At 42.6% G+C, this 26,536-nt stretch overlaps 1 protein-coding gene and 1 long non-coding RNA gene across 5 annotated transcripts; one reads left to right on the top strand and one right to left on the bottom strand.

Moving 5' to 3' along the window:
* Positions 1-682: 682 nt before the first annotated feature.
* On the bottom strand, positions 683-7,017 carry det1 (DET1 partner of COP1 E3 ubiquitin ligase). Of its 2 annotated transcripts, none has more exons than XM_029154626.3 (9): positions 6,462-7,017; positions 5,696-5,973; positions 5,269-5,535; positions 4,984-5,196; positions 4,656-4,879; positions 3,709-3,838; positions 2,676-2,866; positions 1,738-1,929; positions 683-1,520 (listed from the first exon to the last, which is right to left on the bottom strand). In XM_029154626.3, exons 2-9 carry the CDS (start codon positions 5,939-5,941, stop codon positions 1,331-1,333), a joined length of 1,653 nt encoding a protein of 550 aa, XP_029010459.1. In that variant the 5' UTR covers positions 5,942-5,973; positions 6,462-7,017; the 3' UTR covers positions 683-1,330. The 2 variants fall into 2 exon arrangements, with proteins under 2 accessions (XP_029010459.1, XP_029010458.1); XM_029154625.3 differs by having other exon boundaries at positions 5,696-6,042; positions 6,462-7,015.
* LOC121202317 (uncharacterized) lies at positions 6,051-20,423 on the top strand. Of its 3 annotated transcripts, XR_008695029.1 has the most exons (6): positions 6,051-6,383; positions 13,588-13,668; positions 14,261-14,339; positions 14,955-15,024; positions 18,378-18,441; positions 19,495-20,423. It is a non-coding gene; the product is annotated as an uncharacterized LOC121202317 (long non-coding RNA). The 3 variants fall into 3 exon arrangements; XR_008695030.1 differs by lacking the exons at positions 18,378-18,441; positions 19,495-20,423 and having other exon boundaries at positions 14,958-16,150; XR_008695028.1 differs by lacking the exons at positions 18,378-18,441; positions 19,495-20,423 and having other exon boundaries at positions 14,955-16,150.
* Positions 20,424-26,536: the final 6,113 nt, after the last annotated feature.

The raw sequence follows: 26,536 nt of genomic DNA, 5'->3' as shown, positions 1-26,536 counted from the left end.
TTATACACACACACACAGCCCATGCCCACTGCAGTGTAACCAGAGGCCATGAGAACACTTAATCCCCCACAGCACCTGCTTTTCATACCGCCATGACCTCTCTGCAGCTGCCTGCGTGTGCGCTTCCGCCTTTACATCCGTTTATTATACATGTGCGCATGTTCATGCATTGGTGACTTTGCATTCATGTCACAAATAAGGGGGTTAGTCAATCTGCATATTTGCAAATTTGTTTATATATATTTCTCTATGCTCTTATGTTAATGTTAAAAAAACAGATGCCTGGGACTTCAATCTGCACAACAGATGGGCATGATATAAAATAACATTATGATCCTGTATGCTGTAAACAGAACAGCCTGCAGAGATCAGTAAGCAGTTTAAATATATAATGACACTTACACTGCGTGTTGTCTTCTCCGTTTGCTGTAAACGTGAGGGAGCAGCTCAGGCTCCTATATACAGGCAACACAAGCTCTTGCAGTCTATGTGCTGACACAAACGGAGCACAGAGCACATGAATGCAGGGTTTTCTCTAGTGTGTAGGAGAACGTACACAGGTCAACGCGTGGCAGAGGAAGACAGATCAGCTCTGTGTCAGGGTGCTCACCTCCGCATGCTTCACCTCTCCAGCACTGCAGCATTCCTGTTCTTACAAAATCCTATAAGCTCGGCACAAGAGTACAATTCAAACACTTTTATTGACATAAAATATATACAAACTGTAAAATGCAAAAGTCTAAAAACAACGTCATATAAAACGCCTCCATCCACATCAGAAAAGAAAGTTTGTTTGACTGGTCACAGACCAACTGGGTAAACATTTCTGAGCTTTTGGTGAATAGTTAAAAAAAAAAAGAAGGAAAAAAAAAACACCTTTGGTTCCTTCAAAGAGGTCCAGCTACCTATGGCTCCCACCTCCGTCGCACATCAATCACTCTCTCTACATCTCCATTTACACTTATTCCAGCCTCTCTCCCTTGCAGGCCCCCTCTTTGTTCACAGAGGAAGGAGGAACGAAGAGGTGAAAGGAAAAAGCAGAATTGCTGCCTCCTCGCAGAGGGGAAGGTGGGGTGGGGATAGAGTAACCGCTGCAGGATGGAGGGGAGAGGAACAATAGTTTCCATCAGGGGGAGGAGAATACAAAGGGAGGGCTGCTGGTTTCTCTAAAGGAGGAGAGTGCAACCAACAGAACAAGTGGTTTTGTGCTTCCTGATGGAAGACATGTTTGTTGTACTGTCACCAGTAGCTGCTAACAGACACCCTGCAGTTTGTTGAGTGAGTCCACAGGCTCAGATTTTAGTTTGTTGCAAACATACGCGCCAGCTGTTCAGGCGCAGATGTGTCTCATGTGGAAGTTGACCACATACTCGGCGTTGGTGCGCTGCACAGAGATAGCGAAGGGCTCGAAGGGGTGGAAGGTGAAGGCCACCAAGCGCCGCACAGTGTGGTTCACCGGCCGCCCCAACAGGCCCGCCTGGATCTTAAACTTCAGCAGCCCAGAGTCCCGTGCGTAAAACCTGGGTTGTAGAGGAGAGGAGCAGAGATCAGCTGAATTCAACTCTAGTTCTAGTCCAAAAAACAAAAAAAACGTCCATGTAGCAACACACTGATCCATCCTAGCATGAACTGGTGGTTTTATTAAACAAGCATTTGTCCTTTTGCCACCATCACTTATAGACTTTCACAGGTTGTTTGCTGAGATTGAAGATGCAGTTGACTGTGATGGAGTCTGACCTGATGGGGTGGTCTCCACAGGTCTTGGGCCTCTCCATTACCGACACCCACTTGTCATCGTAGCTGAAGAGGGAGAGGTCAAGGTAAGGGCTGCTGCTGTAGGACTGGGCACTGATGGGAAGCTGACCCAGCAGCCGACGCACAGCCTCAGTGTGGCCGCCATATTTGGCATTCACAATAGTATCTTTAAATCTAGGACACAGATGAACAAGTGGTGATCAACAGCAATAAACATATTTATGTTCCTGGATCGTCACAAGAGACTGCGCCAAAATACTGACAGTAAGTACAGTAGTAGCTGTCAGAGACAAACCTTCATTCAATTTAAAAGAACAATGAAGTCAAAACTCAATGGCCTCACTTCCCCCTCCTCAATTCCGTCCTTGCTTCACACTGTATTTTTCAGATCTCCTCCGATCTCCTGCCCGTTTCTCTTGGCTTCACTGTTAGACAGTTGTAAGTGGCACAAATCTGGCTTGCTGAATGTGCCCGCCAGTTTTCAGTGTCTCCTCTCCTTCTTCTCAACATCAATTTTCACCACTTTAAAATCCAATTTCTAGCTTTTTTTGCTCCTCACCCAAACTATCCTTTATCGTCGTCCTCCTTCCTCAGCCTGGTCCTTTCGTTTCACCAAGGATTTTGCCACCTATGCTGGTGAGTCGAACAGTCAAATTCAATCACAGTAGCTCCGGCCGCACTGACTGTCCTAATATCTTGCTTCTGTCTCCAGATTAAGTAGTAAACCTTCCTCCTCAGGGCAATTGCTGCAGACTACAACTTTTATGCCTAACCACTATGTTCAAATCCTCCCTGACATTTGTCTACACAATACCAGTTATTTTTTTCTTCATTCAGAAACCAATGCCTGACTTTTGACACATTCAGCACATTCATATCAGAAGTGAAATGTCTCCAGTAGAGCTGACGCCTTACATTACCTTCTCTGGACCTGCCGTGCGTAGTTGTTGGATGAAGCAGAGCAGGGGAACTGGACGGCCTGACTGTGCAGCGTAGCATTTCTGTACAGGTCACAAAAGTTCTCGAACAGTTCCAACAGCTGATCAGATGTGTTCTCAAAGACAGCCAGCACCTCTGTAGACACCATGTTGTACACGACAAAAAAGGAAGGCTGCCAGAAGAAAATGGTTGTGAGGTGATGAACTGAAGACAGAAATAAGGGCTAAATTGTTTCTGTTCTGTTTATGTAATTTGTTGTTGTAGTTACTAGCAAATGTTCAGGTGTATGCATGTATTTCACGCAAATCAAAAGAAAAAAGTGACCGTTTGTATTTTACTTCTTTTAACGATATTTACTGTTTCACAAACCTATAGTACTGTAAATCAAAAGGTGGTATTTGGCCAAGTTCACAAATTTATCAAGGAAGGCTACCGACTTCCTGTGAATGCCCAGTACAGGCTTAGCAGAAGTTGTGTGATTCAACAAGACAATAGCCATTAAGAGGCAACTAATTTCAGAGGGTTTCTTGAACCCAAACATTATGACGACTGGTAGCACAGCCTTACACCCTTACTCTCTGCCCCCCCTGATTTTGCAGCTACATTTATCATATGTATGTTTCCACATACTATGTATGCATCATTGAAACAATATGTAAATAGTAGTGGTCTGAATGTGCACGGGATACATAAAGTGCTTGCTTAAAGGTTATTGGTGTCAAAGGTGACACCAAAGTACTATGTTTTCTGAAAAATCTTGAGTTGTTGCCATTATTACTGAACAAGGACACCACAGAGGAAGGATTTTAGTGAACATTCATTAGGGTAATTTGTTATGAAAATTAATGAGACACAGGACTAAAGAGAATTTGTAGTTGAAGCGTGTCCATGGATACAGGGAGGAGGAATCCCTGTTATACAGCACCAACAACAAAAGACACAAGAGATGCAGGCCAAAGCAACTAAAAGAAGAGAGGGGGGAATTCAGGAGTGTGTGCACATGTGTGTTCCTACCTGTGAGGGGTCAGTGACTCTGAGTGTGACCACGTCTTCGCTGGTGTATTTAATGAAGAGGTGATGCTCATCCAGCAGCTGCATCTTCCACATCCTCAGCCTCCTCAGCTGGTCAAAAAAATGGAAGAACCTGAAAAGAGGATATCAAACATGTAAACATAACAGAGCGGGGAGTTAAATTACACAATGCACTATGGAAAAGCCCATTTTGGTGCTAGAAGCTTTCTGAAATTACTTATTATACAATTAAGTGCCATTCATCAGCTTTAAACAGCAACCTATGCAACAGTTTTACAGTCAGAATCATCTCCCTTCAATGCAAAAGAAAATTTTACATTATTGAAGAAATTATCTCAATTAATTATCTCTCAGTAGCTGCCTTCTGTGACAAAAGGTGCACTGCATACCATTTTATTCCATAAACGCCATCTGTGTAAGTCACTTTGTTCATGGTGATTTAAGACATTTGCCTAATCGACAGAGCTAAGTTTTATAAACACACACGCATTTGCAATGTTGCTGCAGCTCTGATCATGTCTTAATGCACATACAAACAGCCCATTGGAGCTTGGCTGGGTGTCAGAGCAATCTGACAACATTCTTCATTCACTTTTGCTGCCGCAGATGTGCTGGACCCAATCCCAGCAATTATAACAAACGGTGCACCCTTGACAGTTTGCCAGGCGATCACAGCGCAGACATGTAAAGACAAACGTATTTACGTATTTTCTAGAGGCAAAATAATAATGACTTTTAGCATATATTTTATAGGCCTGACCTAGAACTTCACTTTGTATAATTTGAGTTATTCTGTATATTCTTCTTGAAATAACAACAATCAATAACCAGTTCGACCCACAATTTAAGCGATAAGTGTAAAGTCTTAATTAAGAAGATAATGAACATAAAATAAGCAATAACTGAAATAGATTACTCAGCTGCCACACCTCCTCTTGGCAGTGGCACTGCCATCCTGTTCAGCTCTCCTCCAGAGGTAGACTAGCAGCCTGTGCTTCAGAGAGTTGATGGTTTTATCGGTATACAGGCGGGGGTAGCCAGATTGGCTCTCAGCCTGAGCCTCTGTATAAACAGCCGAAAGAGTCAAAAGGTCGTCCTCGTAACAAAACCGGCCTATTGTCCTTACATCCAAAAAGGTTCCCTCTGGAGTGACCTGGTTGTTAAGGAGAGTAAGGGAAAAACAGAGAGTCAAATCGTTACACACTGATTTCATGTGGTTTTGCATTTTAAAGCTATAATAAACCATTTTCTGCTTACCTGAAATACATGTATGGTCTGCTGCTGCACTGACAGCACGGCCAGGATGTTTCTGTAGAGGTAGAGGCCCTGGTTGTGGGACAAGATGATCTTGTCACACTTAAAGGACCTGGTGTCACACAGCTTGCCGGTGTGGAGGTCAATAATATGAAGGGAGTAGTCTTCTAAAGGAGACCGGGGATTAGGAGTCACAGACTCATTGTTGCGGTACACCTAGTGAGAAATACAAATGAAATGCATTTTCCAGTTCTTTCAAATTTGCGATAACCTCTGTAATGTCATTACCTCAAAGAAGTATGGCGGCGGCTCTTCAGGGACATACACAGCTGACCCAACAATGACATAGCGACAGTCATCTGTGAACAGGCTGCACTCCCGATTGAGATGTTCTCCATTTGAGGCCACATTAGTAACATGGAGCAAAGAGAAGAAGCGCTGGAAGAGGCGTCCTCGAATGTTTAGGGAGCGCTGATCATTGGCTGTTAGAAGAGTCTCTCCCTCTTGCCCTCTTAGCAGGTCCTGAGCTGCCTGACAGCCTTGGTATTCATATATCTAGAGAAAGAGGAAGGGAACATTCGATTGGATAAGATTTTTGCCTAATATCTCAGGTTTCATGTAAATTGGTAGTAAAATGTACTGTGTGCCAGCTCAAAAAGTAGTAGACAATAAAATGTTTTGAGGATAGATTAGAAATAAAAATTAAGAGTTTCACCTCCAGTGACGTTTGGTCAGATGAGAAGGCAATGAAGCAGCGTCCATCAGGGGAGAATTTTCTTAGAAAACATGGAGGCTTCTCTACGTTGACCACAGTGAAGTTGGGAAACAGATTCTGGTGGAAGCAGCGCACCCTGTACCAGTGAGCTCCAGGTTGGCCTGAGCATATCCTGCGCCTCTCTAGTCGATGAACCACGTTCTGATTCTGGATCCGTCTGGGCTTCAGGGTTGGGGTGTCATCCATCACCGTAACCAGACAATAATCTTAAAGCTGTCCTGAGAAGATAGTTTGACGGGTTCGACCATCAGGCTGAAAAGACTACATCACACACATGATCCTGGCACCTGTTAATAGATATATATCACATTTAATTTACATTTGTGAAACATAGATGCAGATGGTTAAAAAAGTCTGATTATTTTTCTGACAGTGAAGGTTTGCAGTGTTAGATCACTTTTAAGAACTAACTGAGAAATCATTAGACTCACGAGGAACAGAAAAACTGCACATGCGAAGGATTTAGATTCGTGTAGAAAGGAAACAAAAACCGACAGCAACAGGACCTTTCGATGGATTTGAGAGGAGCAGGAGGAACCCAAACCACTCACCGCTGAAGTCAGACTATCATCCAGAGCCCCGAGTCTGCTTTCAGACTCACGTCCTGCTTTTAGAGAAGTACAACTAGGTAACGTAGCTACCTAGCTAGATTACCCGACTATAAACAGCGGACGCTAGACATTTAATACAATGAACTGGTACTCACTTTTTTATTTATAAGACAACTATCCCGATATAAGAAGCTTTCTGGTTCCTTCGAGTCCTGTGCGTCGCGTTTACCTCACCGCTTAAATTTGGCTGACGAGCTTAATACCAGTTAGCTGCCGGCTGCTAGCTTGTAGTGCTCGTTCGTAGAAAAATGTCCAGTTTCATTGATTTCGTGAAATGCAACCGTAATCCGTTAAAACTCTGTCCAAGAGCAGTTATCCTTGATGTCGGTGAGGCTCCATTGACATTACAGCGGAACAAAACAAGGGTCACGCGTTGTGTTCCTCCTCGGTCGGCTCAGTTCCCCTCCTAAACTCCAGGGGCGCCGCTCGAATTAAAACCCACGCACGCTACCGTTATCGCTAATGCTGTTTTCACAAATGTATCGCTATGGTTATGTTTCGTCAGACAATTAAGATGACCGATTATTCGTTTTAAATGTGTATATGATTTTTCAGTATACGGTTCGGGAAATTGAAAAACACTGGCATGTAAAATTAGTTGATCGTATGTTTAGCGGTGGTCGGCACAGCCGGGGTCGCGCGAGACGCACAACGAGATGTGCGTAACGTAAAGGCACGCGCGGAACCGAGAAGGCTCAGCGAAGCCGGTTCCGCGTTTAAACTTCTAATCCTTTTTGAAGACCTTGCTGTTGATGGAGCTACGATGACACCGTAACGTGCAGAAGTAATCAGTTAATCACGATCAGAATGTTACTTGAAAAAATAACTAACACTAATAATAATAATACTATTATTGTTTTCAAACACAGGTTTATACACGTTTGCGTTTATTATTTGCTACCAATAAACCTAATCTATATCATAGTCTGTCATTAGTGGGAGAGCTGAACAGCTCTCACACTATTGAGATCTTCGCTCTTTATTATTATTCTTATTTCGCCCCGTTTTTCGGTCGCTATCTACTTCTCAACGCTTCATCGCAGAATCATCGTTCAACGTTCTAAACGTGCGTCATCGTTAGACGATGCAGGCTATTACTTTTCACTTTTTACTTTTCAACTTTTAACGTTATTCAACGTTTTCCGTCGTTTTTTTTATAATGGTCGTCTATGGGAATCATCGTTCAACTTTCTGTCAACTTCCCTCTTTTCATCAGCGTCTATCATCGTCATACTTTGGCGTAGAAACGTCATTTCAACGTCAAAAGCGTCTATCATCTTTCAACGTTCTCCGTGTAAATCAGCGTCCTCGTATCTTTTATAGTTTTCGACTTGTGAGCGTTTAAATATCGTGTGGTTTTTGTTAAATTTTCAGCTTTTCCATTAGTGTGTATTGGGTCAGTTAGAGTGCGTGATGTCACAGCTACAGTGAGAAGGTGCGCTTTTTTAAGACAGAACTTCTGTCTCTAACTTGTCACTACAGCCACAATTTTTACTCTATCAACCTAATTACTTCACTAAATCGAAGTCATATTTGTCTTCTTTCTAATGATGTGTCTGGCTATACCATCAGACCTATACTTTAGTCGCTATCAACCTCAAAGTGCAGAGAGATCCTGAAATTCTCCCATTGACTCTAATGATAATTTTTGGCAGACGTCTGGGGAGAAAAACAGAGGAGATGTATTTTGAAATTGCCACTGTGGCTACAAGCTTTTGTCCTTAAACATAAAATTCACACCATTTGCTCATTGAAGCCTTGGGACTCGTAAAATGAAATAATTTTTGTGATAACTATCATGGTTTAGCTGAAACAAGCCTGTTTATACAGGGTAAAACTCTGCTTTCACAGAGCAGAGTGAGCCTGATTTTCCCGCCTTTTGTCTCCATGGCGACGGCGCAGCTGCAGATTTGACTGACAGGTCAAACTGCTGATGCTCAGTGTAGACAGCAGTTCCATGCTTATTACTGATTACTCAACTACACTATTGGATTGTGTAGTAATTAAGCACACACTTCCTCTTAATCCTTTCAAAATAAAAGCACCAAGCCAAATAATTAGCTTTAATAGCAATATTTCAACTTTTAGATGGGTATTTATGACTATTTAAAGATAGAATAACAGTTTAGTAATTACCCACACGTGCTTCCTCTACATCCTTTCAAAATAAAAGCGCCAATGCCAATTATTAGCTTTAACTGCACTGTTTTTGCCTTTTGAATGGGTAATTATGATTATTAATGGGTAATTAAAGACTAATTGACAGTTACACTATTACCCCCACACATTTCCTCTAAATCCTTTCAAAATAAAAGCACCAATTACAATTTATTACCTTTAATGGCAAGATTGATTAAAAAAAATTGTGGTTCTGAATGCTTACCAATCGTTAATGGGACTACTTTAGAGTTCAGTAAATAGCCACTCAAACTTATTAGGGTGCTTTTATTCTGAAAGGGCTAAATCTAAATCTTTTGCTTTAATAGGGCTATTCTTGCTATTGAATGATAAAATATGACTATCTAATGACTATTTTATAGTTTAGTAATCGCCCACACACAACCTCAAAATCCTTTCAAAATAAAAGCACCAATGTAATTTATTACCTTAAATGGCAAATTTTTGTTTCTGACTGGTAAATTTCTACTAGTTATTAAACTATTACACGGTTAGGTAATTATTTACAAATACTTTCTTCAAATCAAAAAGATAGTCATCTTATTTATGATTGTCAACAATGCACCTTGGTCAACTTTTTAATCTTTGACATCTTTTAACCTTGGTCAACTTTTGAATCATTGTCATCTCTTTAATATTGTCATAGTATGACCTTGGTCATCTTTTTAATCATCATCTTTTTAATCTCCATCTTTTGTCATCGTTTTAATCTTTGTCAACGTTTTCTCGTTTTCATCGTTTTGCCGTAGTCAACTTTTTGACGTCAGCAGCTTAATCAGCGTTTGTCATCGTTGCGGCAGCAGATCAGCTCTCCCACGTAATTTCTCGAGAAATTACTTTTTCTAGTTTTACTGAATATTCTTTAGTTTTAAGTAGGTAATTGCAGTGGATTGCATTTTGAGGAAGTCTTCTAATGGTCACACATGAGCCAAATGCACACCTGCTGAAATCAAGTGCTAGTTTATCAGTAGGAGGCTTTGAAGGAGAGGAGCACACGTGTCATAGCAAAGTTTGAACATTGTAATGTTTTAACTACATTTTTTGGAGAAAAACAAGAGTTTATAACCACTGCACCTACACTGTATATAACCGCCTTGTTTGTTTACCCTGTTTAATTTAATTGATTTGTTTGTAAATTCAGGTAGCAGACGTGATCCCAAGGTGACCTGTGTTTTACTCTTCATTATGACATATAATTAAATTATGATTATCCTCTCTTATGAGCCATGTTCTTACAGACTGAGAACAGCATTAGAGAAAGAAAAAGAAAAATGCAGTACATTGTACATTGGTCTTGGAAGACTGCTAATGGTTCTTTGTGCAATTATCCCTGACCAAAGAGTCTCGTTTAAATGTAGTAATTTTCCATAAAAGCACATATAGTGGGCATAAAAGGCCAGTTTGGAAAGAAAAATGAAGAAATGAATGGAGGAAAGGATGTGAAATTATCCACTTTAAAATCTAATGGCATTTTCCTTCCGTGTGTGTGTGTGTGTGTGTGTGTGTGTGTGTGTGTGTGTGTGTGTGTGTGTGTGTGTGTGTGTGTGTGTGTGTGTGTGTGTGTGCGTGTGCGTGCACGTGTGTGTGTGTGTGCAACAATACCCCCCACAGGAGTAGTTCGGACTAGAAACTAGGTACCATCCTCTGGTTGTTCTTCTGTTCCCTCTGATACCTCTGATAAACTGCACTGGACCCTCGCCTCACCTTTTAGCATCAGCCTATGAAACGCGGAACAGATGGAAGGTCTTCAGTTGAGTGTTTCTATACACTTTTTAGCCTCTCTGTCAGACAACACAATACTTATTTAAGAATTTGTTTTTCATCTTTCTGGGCTTTTTGCAGCAGAAAGTGGACAGTGTCTTCACATCTCACATCTCTTTTTTCAAGGAATGTTGCGCTCAACTGTGTCTTTGGCCTATTGACCTGACTCTGAATGGAGTTACTTGAAAAGTTCAAATTGTTTTTCTGTCCAGTGATCAAAAGAAATGTAGAATTGTTAAAACGTAACGTATTCAGTGTGGGCAGGTCTCGTGGTGCTTGCAAGATTTGGGAGGAAGAGGACGCGGAGGGCTCTCTAACGCCCTGTTTTGGTACAGTACGTAATGGAAATGAGCTGAGAGCAAAGTCTGCAGTTATTATCATCATTATAACAAACAGAATTTTCCAAAAGAGCATTTGCATTAAAGGACAACTGGATGAAAACTATAGAGCATGTTCATTGACTTGGTACAACTCCTATATAAAAGGCACTTAGAAAAGGTTATTCAAAGCATAGGGAGCAAATAGAAATACACCGTTTCACCATTTCCTCTATCCTCTTTCTTCAGACACTTCTGGTTGGCATTTAACAAAAGCTTTTAACTTTTCAATCCAGCCTAATTTTAGAGCACAATACAACATTTTAACACTGTAACTTTGCCGTCCTCGTGCAGCTGAACTTTTCATGTCTTTTGTGACAGTGGATGATTCCTGATGTTTTTTTTTATTCTGAAAAATTACAGTGATCACAAATGCATTATGGCAGAACAGTTTGCCACATTGTCCTGAGCACGGCAAATGGTGAACCATCACACTGGTGAGGACGTGGACATGGGAAGGGAGGCTGCATGGGTGGATTAATGAATGCGCCAGGTTTATAAAGGCCGCGGTCGGTCAGAGGTCCCTCGCTCACAGTGTTTGGTGTTGTTATTATTATTATTCACTCACAGCTTTGCCTAATTGTGTCAAGAAAGCAAACCCTAAATACTCTTGTGAAAGATGTGAGACATGTTAGATTCAATATATGCTCCACAAAGATGAAACTTAAGCTGCAGTATCACAATAGACAGCAGTTTAATGGTATTTAAGTAGCAAACTGTAATTTAAGCTGAAAGTAGAGTCAAAGTCTTTCAGCTCAAATTAAGTCCCACACACAGTGCCTTAAATTTAAATATACAGTATAGAAGCAGATCCTGACAAGCAGCTATTCTCCAACCACCTGCTGGAACTTCACGACACCTGTTTCACCCCATGTTAAATTTCTAGACTCTGTTTAGAAATGTATTAACATGTTTATGCATCGATTGGCCGAATAACATAGATGTTTCATTATTTGACAGTTAAAATGCAAGCTCTACATGTAGGTGCTCTACTGAACATACACATAAAACTCTCTGTATGTCACATACTTTTATATACATCTTTTACCTGACCACCACTCGACTCTTCCTTATGTGTAACTGGAGACCCATTACTGGGCAGTAAAGCTGAATCTAATCACCTGCGTGTTTTTACCGTGGTTGTTAAGCTGTAGCTCATGTTGACATACATTATCAGATTGTTTTGTTTTACTAGCTGACGTTTATTGAATGTTATACTACTGGCTAGTACTATTAATTAAATAGTGTATGTAATGTAGTTTAGCATAATATAAGAATTGTTAAGGGAGTATTTTAAATTCCTCAATTTTTAAGTTTCCTGACAAAAATCTGTTGATATGATCCAAAAGAACACGAATAGGGTTTCAGACGCAACTAATCAAATCTAACTACAAACAAAACAAAATTGTAAAAGAATCACATTGATTGTCACATCTCACTTCAAAGTATATACACTGTACAGTATAAACAGGCAGGTCAGTGAAGCACATACACAATAAAAACACAGACTAGTACAACTTTGGCTAAAACATAAACAAACAGATATGTATCATATTCCACCTATGATCTCTGTGCAGCTGGTTTTATGAAATTATATTTAAGTGCCAGTGATAAAGGACACAGTTTGTGGCTCCAACCAATTTCTGCCAGCAGCTATTTAAATATATGTATCTCATGAGCAGACGTTTGCTGCGACACAGAATATATTAACCCTCAGACAGCGAGGAGGCTCAGGCCATGTGTGACAGGAACATGAATGAGAGGCAACTGCTGTTACTTTTATTTTATGGAAATGTATTTGTTTTTTCATTGAGCCCACCCACACACAGCACATTTCATTTAAACACGCACAAGAAGGGTTCATAGGTTAAATACACACACGGTGCCGCGCTGCTGTTTGTCTCCATCCTTCTTCAACTCAACGTGAATAATTTGGTTAAGAGATCAAACCTTAAATGTCACTGGAAGAGGCAAACGTCCACTGCAACCAACAAACAACACACTGTAAAATTAGCTTTTTTTAATTGTCAGTAACTTTCCCATAAAAAGTGCGGCTCCCTATTAATCATGAATATTTTCTTAGAGCTTCTGTTATTTATTTTCTGTTAGACTAACTCCTCAGCCTTGAGAAGCCATATTCTGGTTCTTGTGTGTAATTGGTTGCAAAGGAACCCTCCTGTTAAATGTTCCACATTTTCAATTTCAATTTTCTTCAAGTGAGGCATAATGTTAGGCAGGGGTTAGCGAGGGGGGAATGAAGGGTAGCCAAAGTATCTGCTTGTCAGCGCCAGCGCGTGCTGTGCATGTTTTCGCATTTGCAAGCGTGCGCATGCTTACGTAATGCAACGCGTTCAGTTGTCCATTTCTGCCTGTTTCACAATTACAGCTCTAATTCAGCGTTTCACTCTGAGAGACGGCTCCTCCAGTCTGTCTGCTACTGGCCCCATACTGAGTTTCCCATTCAGCCGCGGCGTTTATGAGTGTATTTATGTGCGTGTGTCCAACAGTTGCTGAACACAGAACAAGCATCAGACATTAGGAGAGTATTGATCATGAACAGGACATGGTCAATTCTCTCCACAGGGTCAAACCTTCCCCTCACTCAGGTTATAGCGGCACAAGATGAGAAGTCAGGGAGACAATTATTTTGCCATTTTCCCCAAAGAAAAAGAGAGCGAGCTCCAAGGAAGAGCTTAAAAAGAGGTCACCTGAACTTGCCTCACTACCCTCTCTTGTTCCCAATTCAGTCAGAGGCGAATGGCCCTGGTGGGGGACTGAGCGGCTGTACACATTACAGCCGAGTCTCAACAGCTAGAGCTGAAGCAGGCCTGTAATTTCTGCCATTTGAGAGTGTGAGCTGAAAAGCAGAGTGATGGCCACTTTTCTGTTATTATTCCTTTGGCAGAGTGCCGGCTGAAGGAAACAACCAGGCTTTAAGAACATGCCCATCAGTCGCTGGCAGTATTTGGAAATGGTATTTGTAAAAGTAAGTCTGCCATGTTGCATCGTTAACTTTGAAAATCAAGTGCAGTTGCGCATGCTACACTATATAATATCCCCACCTCCTTCCATTCCGTCTCCAGCATTATATGAATGCAGCAGCTGGAGACGCCGCAGCCCCACAGCGAAGCTCAGTGCTTTAAGACATGCTGCATCTTTCAACATCTGTCGTCAAGGGAGAGTGTTAGACACTGCAGCAGTCTTCAGATATATTTGCATTGCATTGAATGGAATATTCAACGTATTTACCATGAACAGACACCTTTGTAAAAACAAACGTGTCCAAAAACTTCTGACAAAATGGCTGTCCCTCCTCTGGCAGCTGAGCTAACATTGCTGGCTTCTCTTCATTTCCATGTGTTGTGACTATATAGGCTTTAGTAAGGGCCTTGTGATTTGTCTCATAGTTGTGAATTTTTGTGAATTAAAGTGAGATGTAGGTCTGAGGTTAGGAGTATGAGAATAAACAGACAGACAGACAGATTTGATCTATCCCAGATTGACAAATGATGAATTATACATATACCGGCAATATATGAAGCATGTTTTATAATATTCTTTTTTTATATTCTTTTCAGTGCCGGCTGAAGGAAACAACCAGGCTTTAAGAACATGCCCATCAGTCGCTGGCAGTATTTGGAAATGGTATTTGTAAAAGTAAGTCTGCCATGTTGCATCGTTAACTTTGAAAATCAAGTGCAGTTGCGCATGCTACACTATATAATATCCCCACCTCCTTCCATTCCGTCTCCAGCATTATATGAATGCAGCAGCTGGAGACGCCGCAGCCCCACAGCGAAGCTCAGTGCTTTAAGACATGCTGCATCTTTCAACATCTGTCGTCAAGGGAGAGTGTTAGACACTGCAGCAGTCTTCAGATATATTTGCATTGCATTGAATGGAATATTCAACGTATTTACCATGAACAGACACCTTTGTAAAAACAAACGTGTCCAAAAACTTCTGACAAAATGGCTGTCCCTCCTCTGGCAGCTGAGCTAACATTGCTGGCTTCTCTTCATTTCCATGTGTTGTGACTATATAGGCTTTAGTAAGGGCCTTGTGATTTGTCTCATAGTTGTGTAATAATGACCATAGACAGTGCATATATGCATACATTCATTAGCATATGGATATGCTAATTGATTGTGGGTGTTAGTCATTATCTGTTGATGAAAAAAATAAATGACATGCAATAAATCACTGTTTAGATTCTAAAAGGCTTCAGTGGTTTTAATGGCATATTTTGTTTAATCTTATTTTATCTCTCAGCAGACATATGCAGGCCTCCTGGAGCCCATTCTGGCCAATCACCTGCACAGGCCACAGAGTCAAACTACAGGTCGATAGATCCTGCTGGAAATGTGGTACTTTTATTGTTATGGTGAACGGGGTTGGTGTCGGACCTTAGACCAGTCTGAACGTCTGCAGCACATTTGAAGCAAGTCGTGTCTCTCCTGACAGCTGTGGGTCATCTGACCATGACCTCTGTGCACCTGCTGGTCCTTTCTGAAGCAACACACAGTAATGATCTACTACAGTAGATCACAGTAATGATCTACTGTAGTAGATCATTACTGTGTGTTGCTTCAGAAAGGCTGTGCTTTCTTCTAAAATCTTTTTTTGGTGGGCACATGAAACAGCTGAGTGGTAATCTTTGGTACTGTACATATATCATTGTGCGTTTTATAGAGTTTACTGAATATTCAGTTCATACCAGGCATCACCACATTGATGCTTTGCATATTGTTGTTAATTGTTGCTATTTGTATGAATGATGCCATTAAAAAAAACAAGTTTGATTAGTTTTACACCCAATACTTGCAAACAAGTCTTGAGCCTCACACCTTAATTAAAATCAATTTGTAAAATTACAGTCCCATCACCAGAGGGCTTCTTTTAAGAGGACTTGTGAGGTTGCAGGTGTTATCAGCCATGCTTATGAATAAAGAAATCCAATACACGCTGGTGTTTGTGTAGAAAGGAATAGCCTCTGCATGTATTATTATAATCCAGCTCGCTGTTAAGGCGTAAAGTTGTTTACAGACAGAGGAGACATAATATGAAAGGAAGGTGTGATTGTACAAGAGTTTATTTAATAAAGGCTTTAAGTGACAGACAACACGAATTGACTGAGCCGTTGGTGTAAAACATGTAAATCCAGTCTTGAAATCTGGACCCCCCGTGGAGCTGCAGCAGCGTGGCTCCTCTCCTCCTGACATCATCTCTCTCTCTCCTTCCCCTCGTCGCTATCTCGCTCGCTCGTTTCTGCTTTCAGGCCCAGCTTGGTGTTAGCAGGTAAATGAGTTCTTAGAGAGCATTAACTAAGATCAGCAGTGGTTATCTGATCAGAGTGGGTCACATGGAACAAAGGCCTCTCCCTTTCCTCCAGCCACCTGCACCGGCCACTACAAAATGAGCTCCAAAGCCCAGTGTGTGTCTGTGTACCTGCATGTGTGCATGTGACCAAATGCTCATGTAAGTATGTTTATCTATGCATCTATGCATAACTCTATTTGTGTGTGTGTGTGTGTGTGTGTGTGTGTGTGTGTGTGTGTGTGTGTGTGTGTGTGTGTGTGTGTGTGTGTGTGTGTGTGTGTGTGTGTGGTCGTGGGGGTGACAGATGCTCCTTCTCAGTGAACACAATGAATTACTCATAGGCCGTTAAGCCAAACACGGTGGACCTGGCCGCCGGTTTACCCAACACTGATAGGGCCATCTGCCGAGGTGACTGCCTTCCCAGCCGCTCCTTACAGACACGTAACCAGACTCTTATCTGCCAGGGTGGGACCCCACAGCTCATTAAAAACATCAGGACTTCTACAATAGTCTGCGTGGATTTGTACATGGGTGTAATCATGTGTTTTTCACATGCAGGTGTGGGACTTTGTGCTTTTTGTGAATTAAAGTGAGATGTAGGTCTGAGGTTAGGAGTATGAGAATAAACAGACAGACAGACAGATTTGATCTATCCCAGATTGACAAATGATGAATTATACATATACCGGCAATATATGAAGCATGTTTTATAATATTCTTTTTTTATATTCTTTTTAAACTAGCTATACTGTAGAAATAATCTTGTTTTAGCACATTGAATTGAGCAAACACACACTGAGAACGAATGTTCAAACAAGAGCTTCTCTTGGTTTTGACGGTGAAGACTGCATTTGTTAGTAGTGTCATTGTTTGGGTGGAGGGTTTGTTTTGATATTGTGACTCATTTACCTGATACTGTTTTAATAAAAGACCTTCACATTGTTGAAAGGTGTTTCTTAAAGAGAGTAAGCAACATCCCAACAAATGCTACTTGTTCAGATGGATGATAGATTTCATTTTAGTGGACCTTTAGTGGCAAAGGGTTAATGAAATCTGTGTTTTGAATTTTCTGAATTCGAATTTCTCTGTTGAGCTTTGTGTGTGTGGGTGTGGGTGTGTTTGCGTGTATGGGAGCGGAGGTGTACTGTCCGTACCTGACAGGGCTTGGTTGGTGTGTGCCTGCGTGCTTTTTGTGATATTCTGAGTGGTTGCCATGCTTACGGGACCCTCTGTAAAACTGGAGGCAGAATTACAGAGCCAAAGGTCTGGCTCTGTGGTGTTGTTTGGATGCAGGTTGAGCAGACGGCGCTGCGGGTCCACTCTCTACCTGTTTAATTCTATGTGAACAGTGTTGTGACCACTGAATTCCTTTTTTTTCTGTCTGGTCATGTTTGTTTGTTTGTGTGTGTGTGTGTGTGTGTGTGTGTGTGTGTGTGTGTGTGTGTGTGTGTGTGTGTGTGTGTGTGTGTGTGTGTGTGCGTGTGCGTGTGCGTGTGCGTGTGCGTGTGTGTGTGTGGAAGCTTTACATTCAGTGCTACATTTCCCAAATGCATTTGCTTTAAAAATAAAAAGGACATTATGTATTCACCATTCTAAATATACGACCACTTATGAAACGTAGCGCGGTCCTGTTTTTAAATTGCAGCTGCGTATTGCAATGTGATGGCGAAACCTTGTCATTTTGGAGAGCGTGCTAGGTTTTTATTTATTTATTTTTTGGTCCAGTTGTCCCAATGGGCTTTTAAAACCATTAAAGTAAACTAGCAGTGCATTTTCATGCAGCCAGGCTATTTATCAGTGTTCACATGGTTGCTGGAAGCCTAATGAAACTGAGCCGTGCTGCTGCTTTCTGCTGGGGCTGTTTGAGACATCGCCGGTTTTCATCCGCCACTGTTTGTTTGTGACTGTGCTGCCGTTCTAGAAGTTAGCTACAGTACTTTAGTTAGCCTGGTGAGGGCCAGTGAAGCACAACAACCAGTGGTTGTGTTTCTGAATGACTGTATGCCAGTTCTGGTTCCATATTCCTCCAGCTCTGCACTGTTTTTCAAATTCAATATAAAAACAGGCCACAAAAAAACATCAGAAAAAAGCCAAACTGAAACATTATTCAAATACCTCCTGTGGAAGACCATTAATCTACTTTTAACAAATGTCATTTGTGGATTCTTGGATCAGAGGGTGGCAGGTTTTTGTGTGATATGAGAACGTTTTTGGTTTACATACAGACTGTTGCAGCCGTCACTCGGGCAAGAGGTGGATTCACACTGGACAAGTCTCCACAAAGCCACATGTACAGTAGAGCCGTCATGCAAATGAAGACTAGAACAATAGTGAAGCTAATATTGCGTTGTATTTTATTCTGTCTGTCTGACACAGAGCTGCCTTCAGTTCGTTGGCTCAGCATGAATTCTGCAAACAAGGCAAGTGGATAGAGTCAGAGGTAGGTCTCTGTATTTTCACTTGAATCCAGTATTTATGCTAAGCTAAGCTAACTGACACCTGGTTCTGTTCTGAAACACATTGTTGGTGGTGGTGGTGACCATATAAATATCAGCAAGAAAGCAAATAGGTGTGTTTTGAAATGTTTGATCATGAAAACACACTTAATTGTTAAGTGGCTCAAATGTGGTACTGGAAAGCTGTCAGTGGTTCTAAGCGACCTCTAGTCCACAAATCAAAGTCCAGATTGTTAATTTCTCATGTCATTTTGTGACATCACGTTCACCTCATCATATGTCAAAAGTCATTTCTTATTTATAGACAGGCAGGCCAGAGCAGCACGCTGTGTTCAAATTAAACTGTCAGTGGTATAGTCGGGCTCATCAACCCGACTATTCACTCTCCTCGCTGCCTTTGTCACATGACTGCAGCCTCACATGAAAGGAACCTGGCCTAGATATGTGTGAAAGAGAACACAGGCAAACACAGGTTATGTTCAAGTTCCCACAAAGAATTAAAAAAAGGAAACAAAACAAAAAGCTTGGATGTGTATACTGCATACACACACACACACACACACACACACACACACACACACACACACACACACACAGCAGATAACAAAAGCAACAAAAAAACAACCACTCAACGACACAATAGCTTTTCTCACAATGGTTTCTGAGCTTGTGAAATTAGAAAGTACAATGATGCACACAGCTTACAATGACCTTACAATATGTTCATTTGTGTCTGAAAATGCTCCTCTTTTCTACTGTTTCTGCCATCTCTTCGTCAGGGAGACACACAGTGACACATTATGTGTAACTGTCATCTACTGAGTGAGCAGGGTTCCTTTAAAACATCTGTCACCTCAGGAATCAGAGGACGAGGGGACAGTCCTTTCATTGTATTTATACAGTATATCTTTACAGTGGCCGCTCAATTTATGAAATGTGATGTGATCTTTCACAAAGTCACAAATAATAATAAAGACGTTTTTCTAAACAGAGTTGTGATCCATTATCTGAACTGTTTGTCCTCCTTTGCGTCACAGACAGAAGGAGCCTGGAGGCTGGAGCCCAGCTGAGACGTGGGCTTCATCCACGGTCAGGGCAGTCATCAGTATATCACAGGCCGACATGTAACTGTTCACACTCTAGAGACTCAAAGTTGCTGAGAGGAGAGAGTGTGTGAATGTTTGTTTTATATTCACTGAATATATTTTTGCCCCAACACATTTAACCATATCGATATATAGGCTCAATTAGTTTGAATTTGCTTCAGCACATACAGTAGATAAGAACTCTATGGAGGTGTGGTCCAGCTCTGAGCTTTACCTTCAGTTTATGTTGTAACTGTGATGAAGGTCAGACACTTTTTATCATCAATTCATGGATGAACCCAGAAAACAGTGCTTTTTCTTTTTGACCAAACATTTTTATAAAAGCTTTATCATGTTTATAATGCAATTTTAATACATTATTTCTCTGCATCCTTTGTGTTATTTTCCATTCATTGGAGGATATCTTCAGTATTTGTTGTTGCTGTTCTTATGCATTTGTGAAAAAGAATAGAGGTTGAAATGGGCTCTTCATAAACTACATTAATTAAATAAAATAAAGCAAATTTAAAGCAACGACCTCATATGTGGGTTGATGGCTGCATTCATAAATTCATAATTGGCCCTCAAGGCTGTGACACTCACACTATGAAGCAGCCTTGCATGTTAACAATACCTGGCAGGAGGAATTATTTGTGGCCTTGTTTTCGATTGAAGTATGAGATTGCAGCATTGAAGTGTTAAGAAAGACACCTACACGTGTTCCCGATGAATCATTTGTAATAAACTTCTAATATTTTAATATGTCAGTGGCTCATATACATATAATTTTAGATTGTCAAGTATTTCTTTTAAATAGGAAATGTAACATTGGCACCATTTTAGTGCAAAGACTGCAATTATTTGCAATGACCTTGGAAACTTATAATAATAAATGTAACGTATTAACTGTTTCTCAGTTTCCTTTTTGACTCTGGGAAAATGGCTGGAAATTAGAGAATTGTTAAATATCGAACACCATGATGACATGACAGACGTATATATATATTTATTTCAGGGGAAGGAATAATAATAACAACAATTAAAACACTTTCAATCAACGCAGCACTTTCCCTAAAACACTGTTTGACAGACTTAAACGACTCGGTGCTTTTTTTTCTATGTCGAGGAAATAATGCCGATATAATTTCTCGTTTACTTCAAATCGAGTGGGGGGTCGGGGAGGTGACGTCAGGTCCCATCAGGCTGACAGACCTCCTATTGGACCAGTGGAGGCTTTTTAAAGGAGCAGGCAGCAGCGCACCGGAGGCTCGTTCTCCTCCAGCTCGGCTCTCTGCCTCTCTCCTCCACTCGGCAGGGCAGCACCGGAGTCGGACTCACAGCAGGCAGGTGAGCACCAACACTGCGCGGGTCGCGTTTCAGGGAGGCGTCGAGCTAGAAAGAGAGGATGAGGATGAGGATGAGGATATGGGGTCGCTGCTCCGGCGTTTGGTGAGGTAGCCGGAGAAAGTAAAGATGGCAGAAGAAACACGTCGAAAAATCCGAACACCAGTTTAAGAGTATGTGTGTGTGAAATGAAGCCGTGTGACTCATCTACCTGCCTGGTCCGCTGTGTTGTTTCTCGTGCTTTAGATATGATGAAGAGGAGGAGACGGAGGAGGAGGAGGCAGCGCACGCGGTTCCGACTGACCTGCGACATATCAACAGGTACGTGAACCCACCGATCATCATACTGTATAGTTTGCGAGCAGGGGAGTCTACGATCTCAAGTAGCGATTAGGCGACCGCCCTGTCCGAACATCTGGAAAAGTGAGCGTCTGATCCCAGGGCAAACGCGGAGCGGGGCGCTGAGTGCCGCTATTGATCCCAAGACAGTAGCGATGGCGTAATTGTATGAAGCAACCCTCTGTACGTCTGCTCCCTTGCAGACATACGCCGTTAACTCCGTGGATTAGCACCGTCATCGCGCAGCACACCCAGTTTGGGCTCCGGGGGGTCAAACGACAACAGCTCAACGTGAAACCCTGCGATCGAATTAATAGTTGGCATATTTCCTGTTGGTTGAAGCTTGCGTCATGAGGATGAAGTATAATTGGTCGTTTCTTAAAGATAATAAAAGCTACAAATAATTTCCCATCTAACGAATTCTCTGTGGTGTGCCAGCTCCAGCTCCTTGTTGTAAGTAATCTTGTCTTGTGTTAAAGCTGTGGCGATAAATTAAATTTTATGAGTGTGAAAAGAGAGACGGGTGTGTTTCACTCAGGAGGAATGCAGCTTTCAGCACCAGAGAGGCGGACAGCTCCTCAAAACTGGCCAGATGTGTCTCAGGAGCCTCATGAGACAGGAGCAGGAAAAACAATGTCTTTGGCGACACGTGTTGAATCCAAATCCACCGAAACGCGTGTGTGGACCACGTTTCACCTTATCACTTCGGCTTTTTGTTCAGTCTTCCCTGAAACTCAACCCTAGTTGTGTCATTCAGCATATTACAGTTGGGGAAGGCTTCCAAAACTGTGATTATCGATGACAGCGTGTCAAGTTTAAAGGCCAAGATGTGTCATGCACATTATTCATTTTTGTCACAGTCCCAAATTATTCTAAGTGAGTGGCTTTGGGATGTGTCAGTGACAGGCAGTCTCCTTCTGGTGTCAGAATGGAAACTGGAGCATAGCCAGAATTTAATATTTACATAACCCCCTCTACCCTCCACCCCCGTACATGAGAGGGTGAGGGGAAGGGGGGCAATCTGAGCCTCACAAAGGATGCATATATACACCCACATCTACATCCACGCACACATGAATGCACACACCAAATGGTGTGACACAACACATACAATCTGTAGCCATGAGAGAAATTCAGTGCTAACAGGTGTTCAAACAGGCCGCTCGGTACATTCTTCCAATTATTGCAATTAGATGGTGCCTGGTTACCACTCCATAATGTACAACTGCTGTGTGTGTGTGTGTGGGGGGGGGGGGGCAGAAATAGAGGGAAAACAGCAGGAAAGCGCACAGGGAGGGAGACAGAGAGCCCTCGGTGCATTTGTGATGCTGTTGCGATTGTTGCTTGAATTATATACTATTGAGTGAACGTGCGCTGAATGCATAACTAATCCCTTTTTGTCCTGCCTCATTATCAGCTTTACCAGATTGTCTAGAAACTGCAGGCGTTTGCCTCCGTCGCCCGAAACAGTGTTTGATTTCAAATAAAAAGTAGACCCCCCCCCCTCGATCGGTGTGTGTTAGATAAAGCGCTGGTTATCACTAGTCCTCTGGTGTGTGTGTATGTGCACGTTAGATGCTCTACAATCTATAGGGACTCAAATGGGCCTTAAGGTTAACCTCCTTGCGTGAAAATTAATATTTGAACCTTGATAATAATCCATCAGTTCTTTAGTTTCTTGAATAATCAATTAGCTGTTGTTCATAAAGCAGTGTGTTGAGGTTTATGAGCGCTCAATGCTCAAACAAATATTCACTTAAAACCTGAGAGCAGCTCAGACTCGGATCAAAAGACTTGCATTTGTAGTTTTTACAGTGGGAGAGTGTGTGTTTCATTACACTGGAGCCAGTAGAAGCCATGTGTGTTTGTTTGAGGTCTGAGGTGATTATTTAGTATTATTATTGTTACATTGGTTTTTAACGGAGGGGAAACATGTGAATCAAGGAGAGAGAGTCTGAGGGAGCATCTCCATTTGAAGCGTGATTGAGCTGTCATAGTTTGCAGAGAGCAGAGGGCAATCACAGCGGCCGCAGCCTTATCAGGCAGCACGGGGAAAAAGATAGCAGCGCCATAAAGTAGGGCAGCAAAGAGTGACATCTGAGGAGTGTGTGTGTGTGTGTGTGTGTGTGTGTGTGTGTGTGTGTGTGTGTGTGTGTGTGTGTGTGTGTGTGTGTGTGTGCGTGCGTGCGTGCATGTGTGTGCATGCGTGTGTGTGTGTGTGTGTGTGTGTGTGTGTGCGTGCGTGCGTGTGTGTGTGTGTGTGTGTGCGTGCGTGTGCTTGTGTGCGTGTGTCTGTGTGTGTGCATGCATGTGTGTGTGTGTTGAGCAGGAGATGTTTGTGGCAGCTGTCGGTGTTGTTTGAACAGTAATCACAATCAGCGGCCGCAGCAGTCGAGCGTGTGGTTGTGACAGCGCTGGTGGGAGACGCTCGGCCGCGGCCCCCTGACTCTTTGCTCCTCCACTCCTCCTCCTCTTCCTCCTCCCCGTCCTTCTCCTTCTTGTCCCTCTGTAACCTGCTTTGTGTCATCCTGTTGCTTCCTCGCTTCCATATTGACAGCGCGTCCGTTCCACTGCCGTTGAGGTGGGATCTGGAATGGTTCTCCGCTCTCCCGGCAAAGTTATTACGGCTCCAGTTCTCTTTGAATTTGACTTCAAAAAGACTCTTTGTGAAGCCGTGAAAACATGGTGTCCCCGTTCCTCTGGTGTGGCCTTGTGTGATTCTTCTTCAAGACAACATGGAAAAAAGAAATAATGGGAGCTTTCTCTGTACTGGCTTGACTACCTGTGATGAGAATGACACAGTGCAGGTGATTTGATTACGTCTCAGTGATCCTGTGAAGGGTTTCAGCACCGATAAAAGTAGCGTAAATAGAAATTAGACTAATCTAAATATGTAAATATTCAATCAAATACTTCATTATTTCTTTGAAAAGGTAACGATCACTGTAATACCATTCTCCCACTCCCACCAAGACCCTCCTCCACACTTCTATCTGCTCTAACACCCCACCCCCACCTTATTGCATCCCCGGCTTCGCTTCTCCGCCTCGTATTCCCCATCCCCTCATCTGCTTAAAGAGCAATCTAAATCCATTGTTTGATGTGGCCTTTTCATTTGCCTGGGAGAAGGCTCAGGAGAGGACAGGGGAGCCGGGATGGAGAGGTGATGGAGGTGGAGGTGCCGGGGAGGGTCACAGGAGAATGAGAGAGAAAGGGTGGTGGGAGGGGGAGGAGTCCCAGAGCCTGGCAGCGATTCACGGATGGGGTAAAACCAGTGTCATCTTAAACATTGGAGTCGCAGATCAAATAGCAGATATTAACCAAAAGAGGTTCTGTGGAGATTTTCTGGAGATTAAAAAAATGAGACCAATATGTTTCTCTGCTATGATTAACATACAGTACAGCACCAAAACCCATGAGTGTAACTGCTTAAAGCGGTGTCTAATACCAATATAGGTTTATGGATATTTAGATGAATAAACAGCGTCAGAAAACCGCTACCAGCCAGTCAATGAAAAAAATAAAATTTGTGCAGAAAGTCAGGGATGAAACCAAGAGCAGAAAGCTGATCAGCTGTGATGTAACATGAGTGTAAATCAAAGCGCTGCAGATCAACAGCCATCGACTGGTGCGTCAGACTGTGGGCCAATCTCCTCATCTGCTCTGACATTTGATCCCCAGCTGTGGCACCTTTGCTCCTGTCCTCCCTCCTCCCTGTCGAACACAGGTGTCGGCTGACTGATCGGCTGATAATCGCTGTTCTTTTACCCTCCCGTAGAAAAGGAAGTTGTTTTAAACCGAGCCGAGGAGCGCTCGTTGTTTAGCTGGAGCTGCTCGGCGCTCGTGACACGCAGGTTGTGAGTCACGATTGGCTCGTGGAATAAAAGACGTGGACGTCTGCCTACCCGTCCTCTGACAGACTACTGTGAGCTGTCAGGCAACAATGGGAAAGAACTGATTTCAATAGCGCTTACAAAGGAGCGTCATCATAAAGAAAACCACAGACTAATGCAAATACAGAAGGATCACACTGGAAAACTGGAGGGCCACAGATGAGATTTGCATCATACACAACTTCTTCTGTGCATTGTTGTGTTGCTGTTTTACAGTATGAGCCTGTCTGAAAAGAGTGCGGGGCTTTACCTGGAGACACACACACACACACACACACACACACACACACACACACACACACACACACACACACACACACACACACACACACACACACACACACATCCACCTTCAAGTGTATTTAATTTCAACCAGTGGCAGAAACAACGTTTTTAACCATTAGATGAGTTAATTATCTACATTGTTATTGCAGTAGGCTCATAAATTGTTCCAAATGCCTCTTTAATACAGTTATTGTACAGGTTAATGTGAGCGGCTCCTAGCTCTATATGTGGAAGCATCAGAATGCAAACAACACAGATTGTTGCCTCATTTCCATGTCAATGCTCCAGAGCCGCACACAGCGTGTGATTACATATACTGAGCAGAGCAGCACTTACACTTTCACACGTCTTAATTGGTAACTATTCACATTCCGGCGGATCAGACAGGAGCGCGGAGAAAAAGCTCGGCGCAGCGGCAGCATTGTTCCTGATTGATTGCATTTAAATGCTCCCGTTTCTATCAGGCCTTTCAGCCTATAGAAAGCGTGACAACGCTGACGATTATGCGGCGCTTGGCGCAGATCTGGTGTGCGTCTATTTTTGTGTGAACGAGTGCCGCGGTTAACGACTGGCGTCTTCTACCCCAACGTCGATGCCGAGCTCCAGCGCTTCCTCGTCCACCTGCACGCTATGAGGAAGCGTCTGCCTGCGCTCGCTTTGTGTTCTTACTGAGGTTGTGATGCTGGGACACGACTATGAGCGTGTTTTCGGACCCTGAGCCCTGTTTGTACGTTGTGTGAAGCCTGGTGCTGGTTGTTTAGTGGTGTGGACGCACTTCTTCAAGCGTGTGTTCTCTAACTTTGTGTGTCCGTCTGTGTCCCCCTACGTACTGTATGTGTGTGTTTATTATCCAAGGCCATTCAATAGCACCACATGAATCCATCCCATATCCTGGTTGTCATGGTTACTGAGGGCACTTATCACAGAGGGTCCCAGCAGATCAAACAGGTGTGCATCCTGACGATGTCTCTCCTCGACAACTGTTGCTAGGAACCTTTGTTGCGCACAATGCACAGGTGCTTGTCGACACTGGTGAAAACCAGCAGGAGTCCTGATGTCCAAGTGTGTGTGTGTGTGTGTGTGTGTGTGTGTGTGTGTGTGGTGTAGTTCTTCTGAGCAGGGATGTCTTTTGA

Source organism: Betta splendens, chromosome 6 (assembly GCF_900634795.4).
Source record: "Betta splendens chromosome 6, fBetSpl5.4, whole genome shotgun sequence".
NCBI lineage: Eukaryota > Metazoa > Chordata > Actinopteri > Anabantiformes > Osphronemidae > Betta > Betta splendens.
This window is presented reverse-complemented; position numbering and strand designations above follow the sequence as displayed.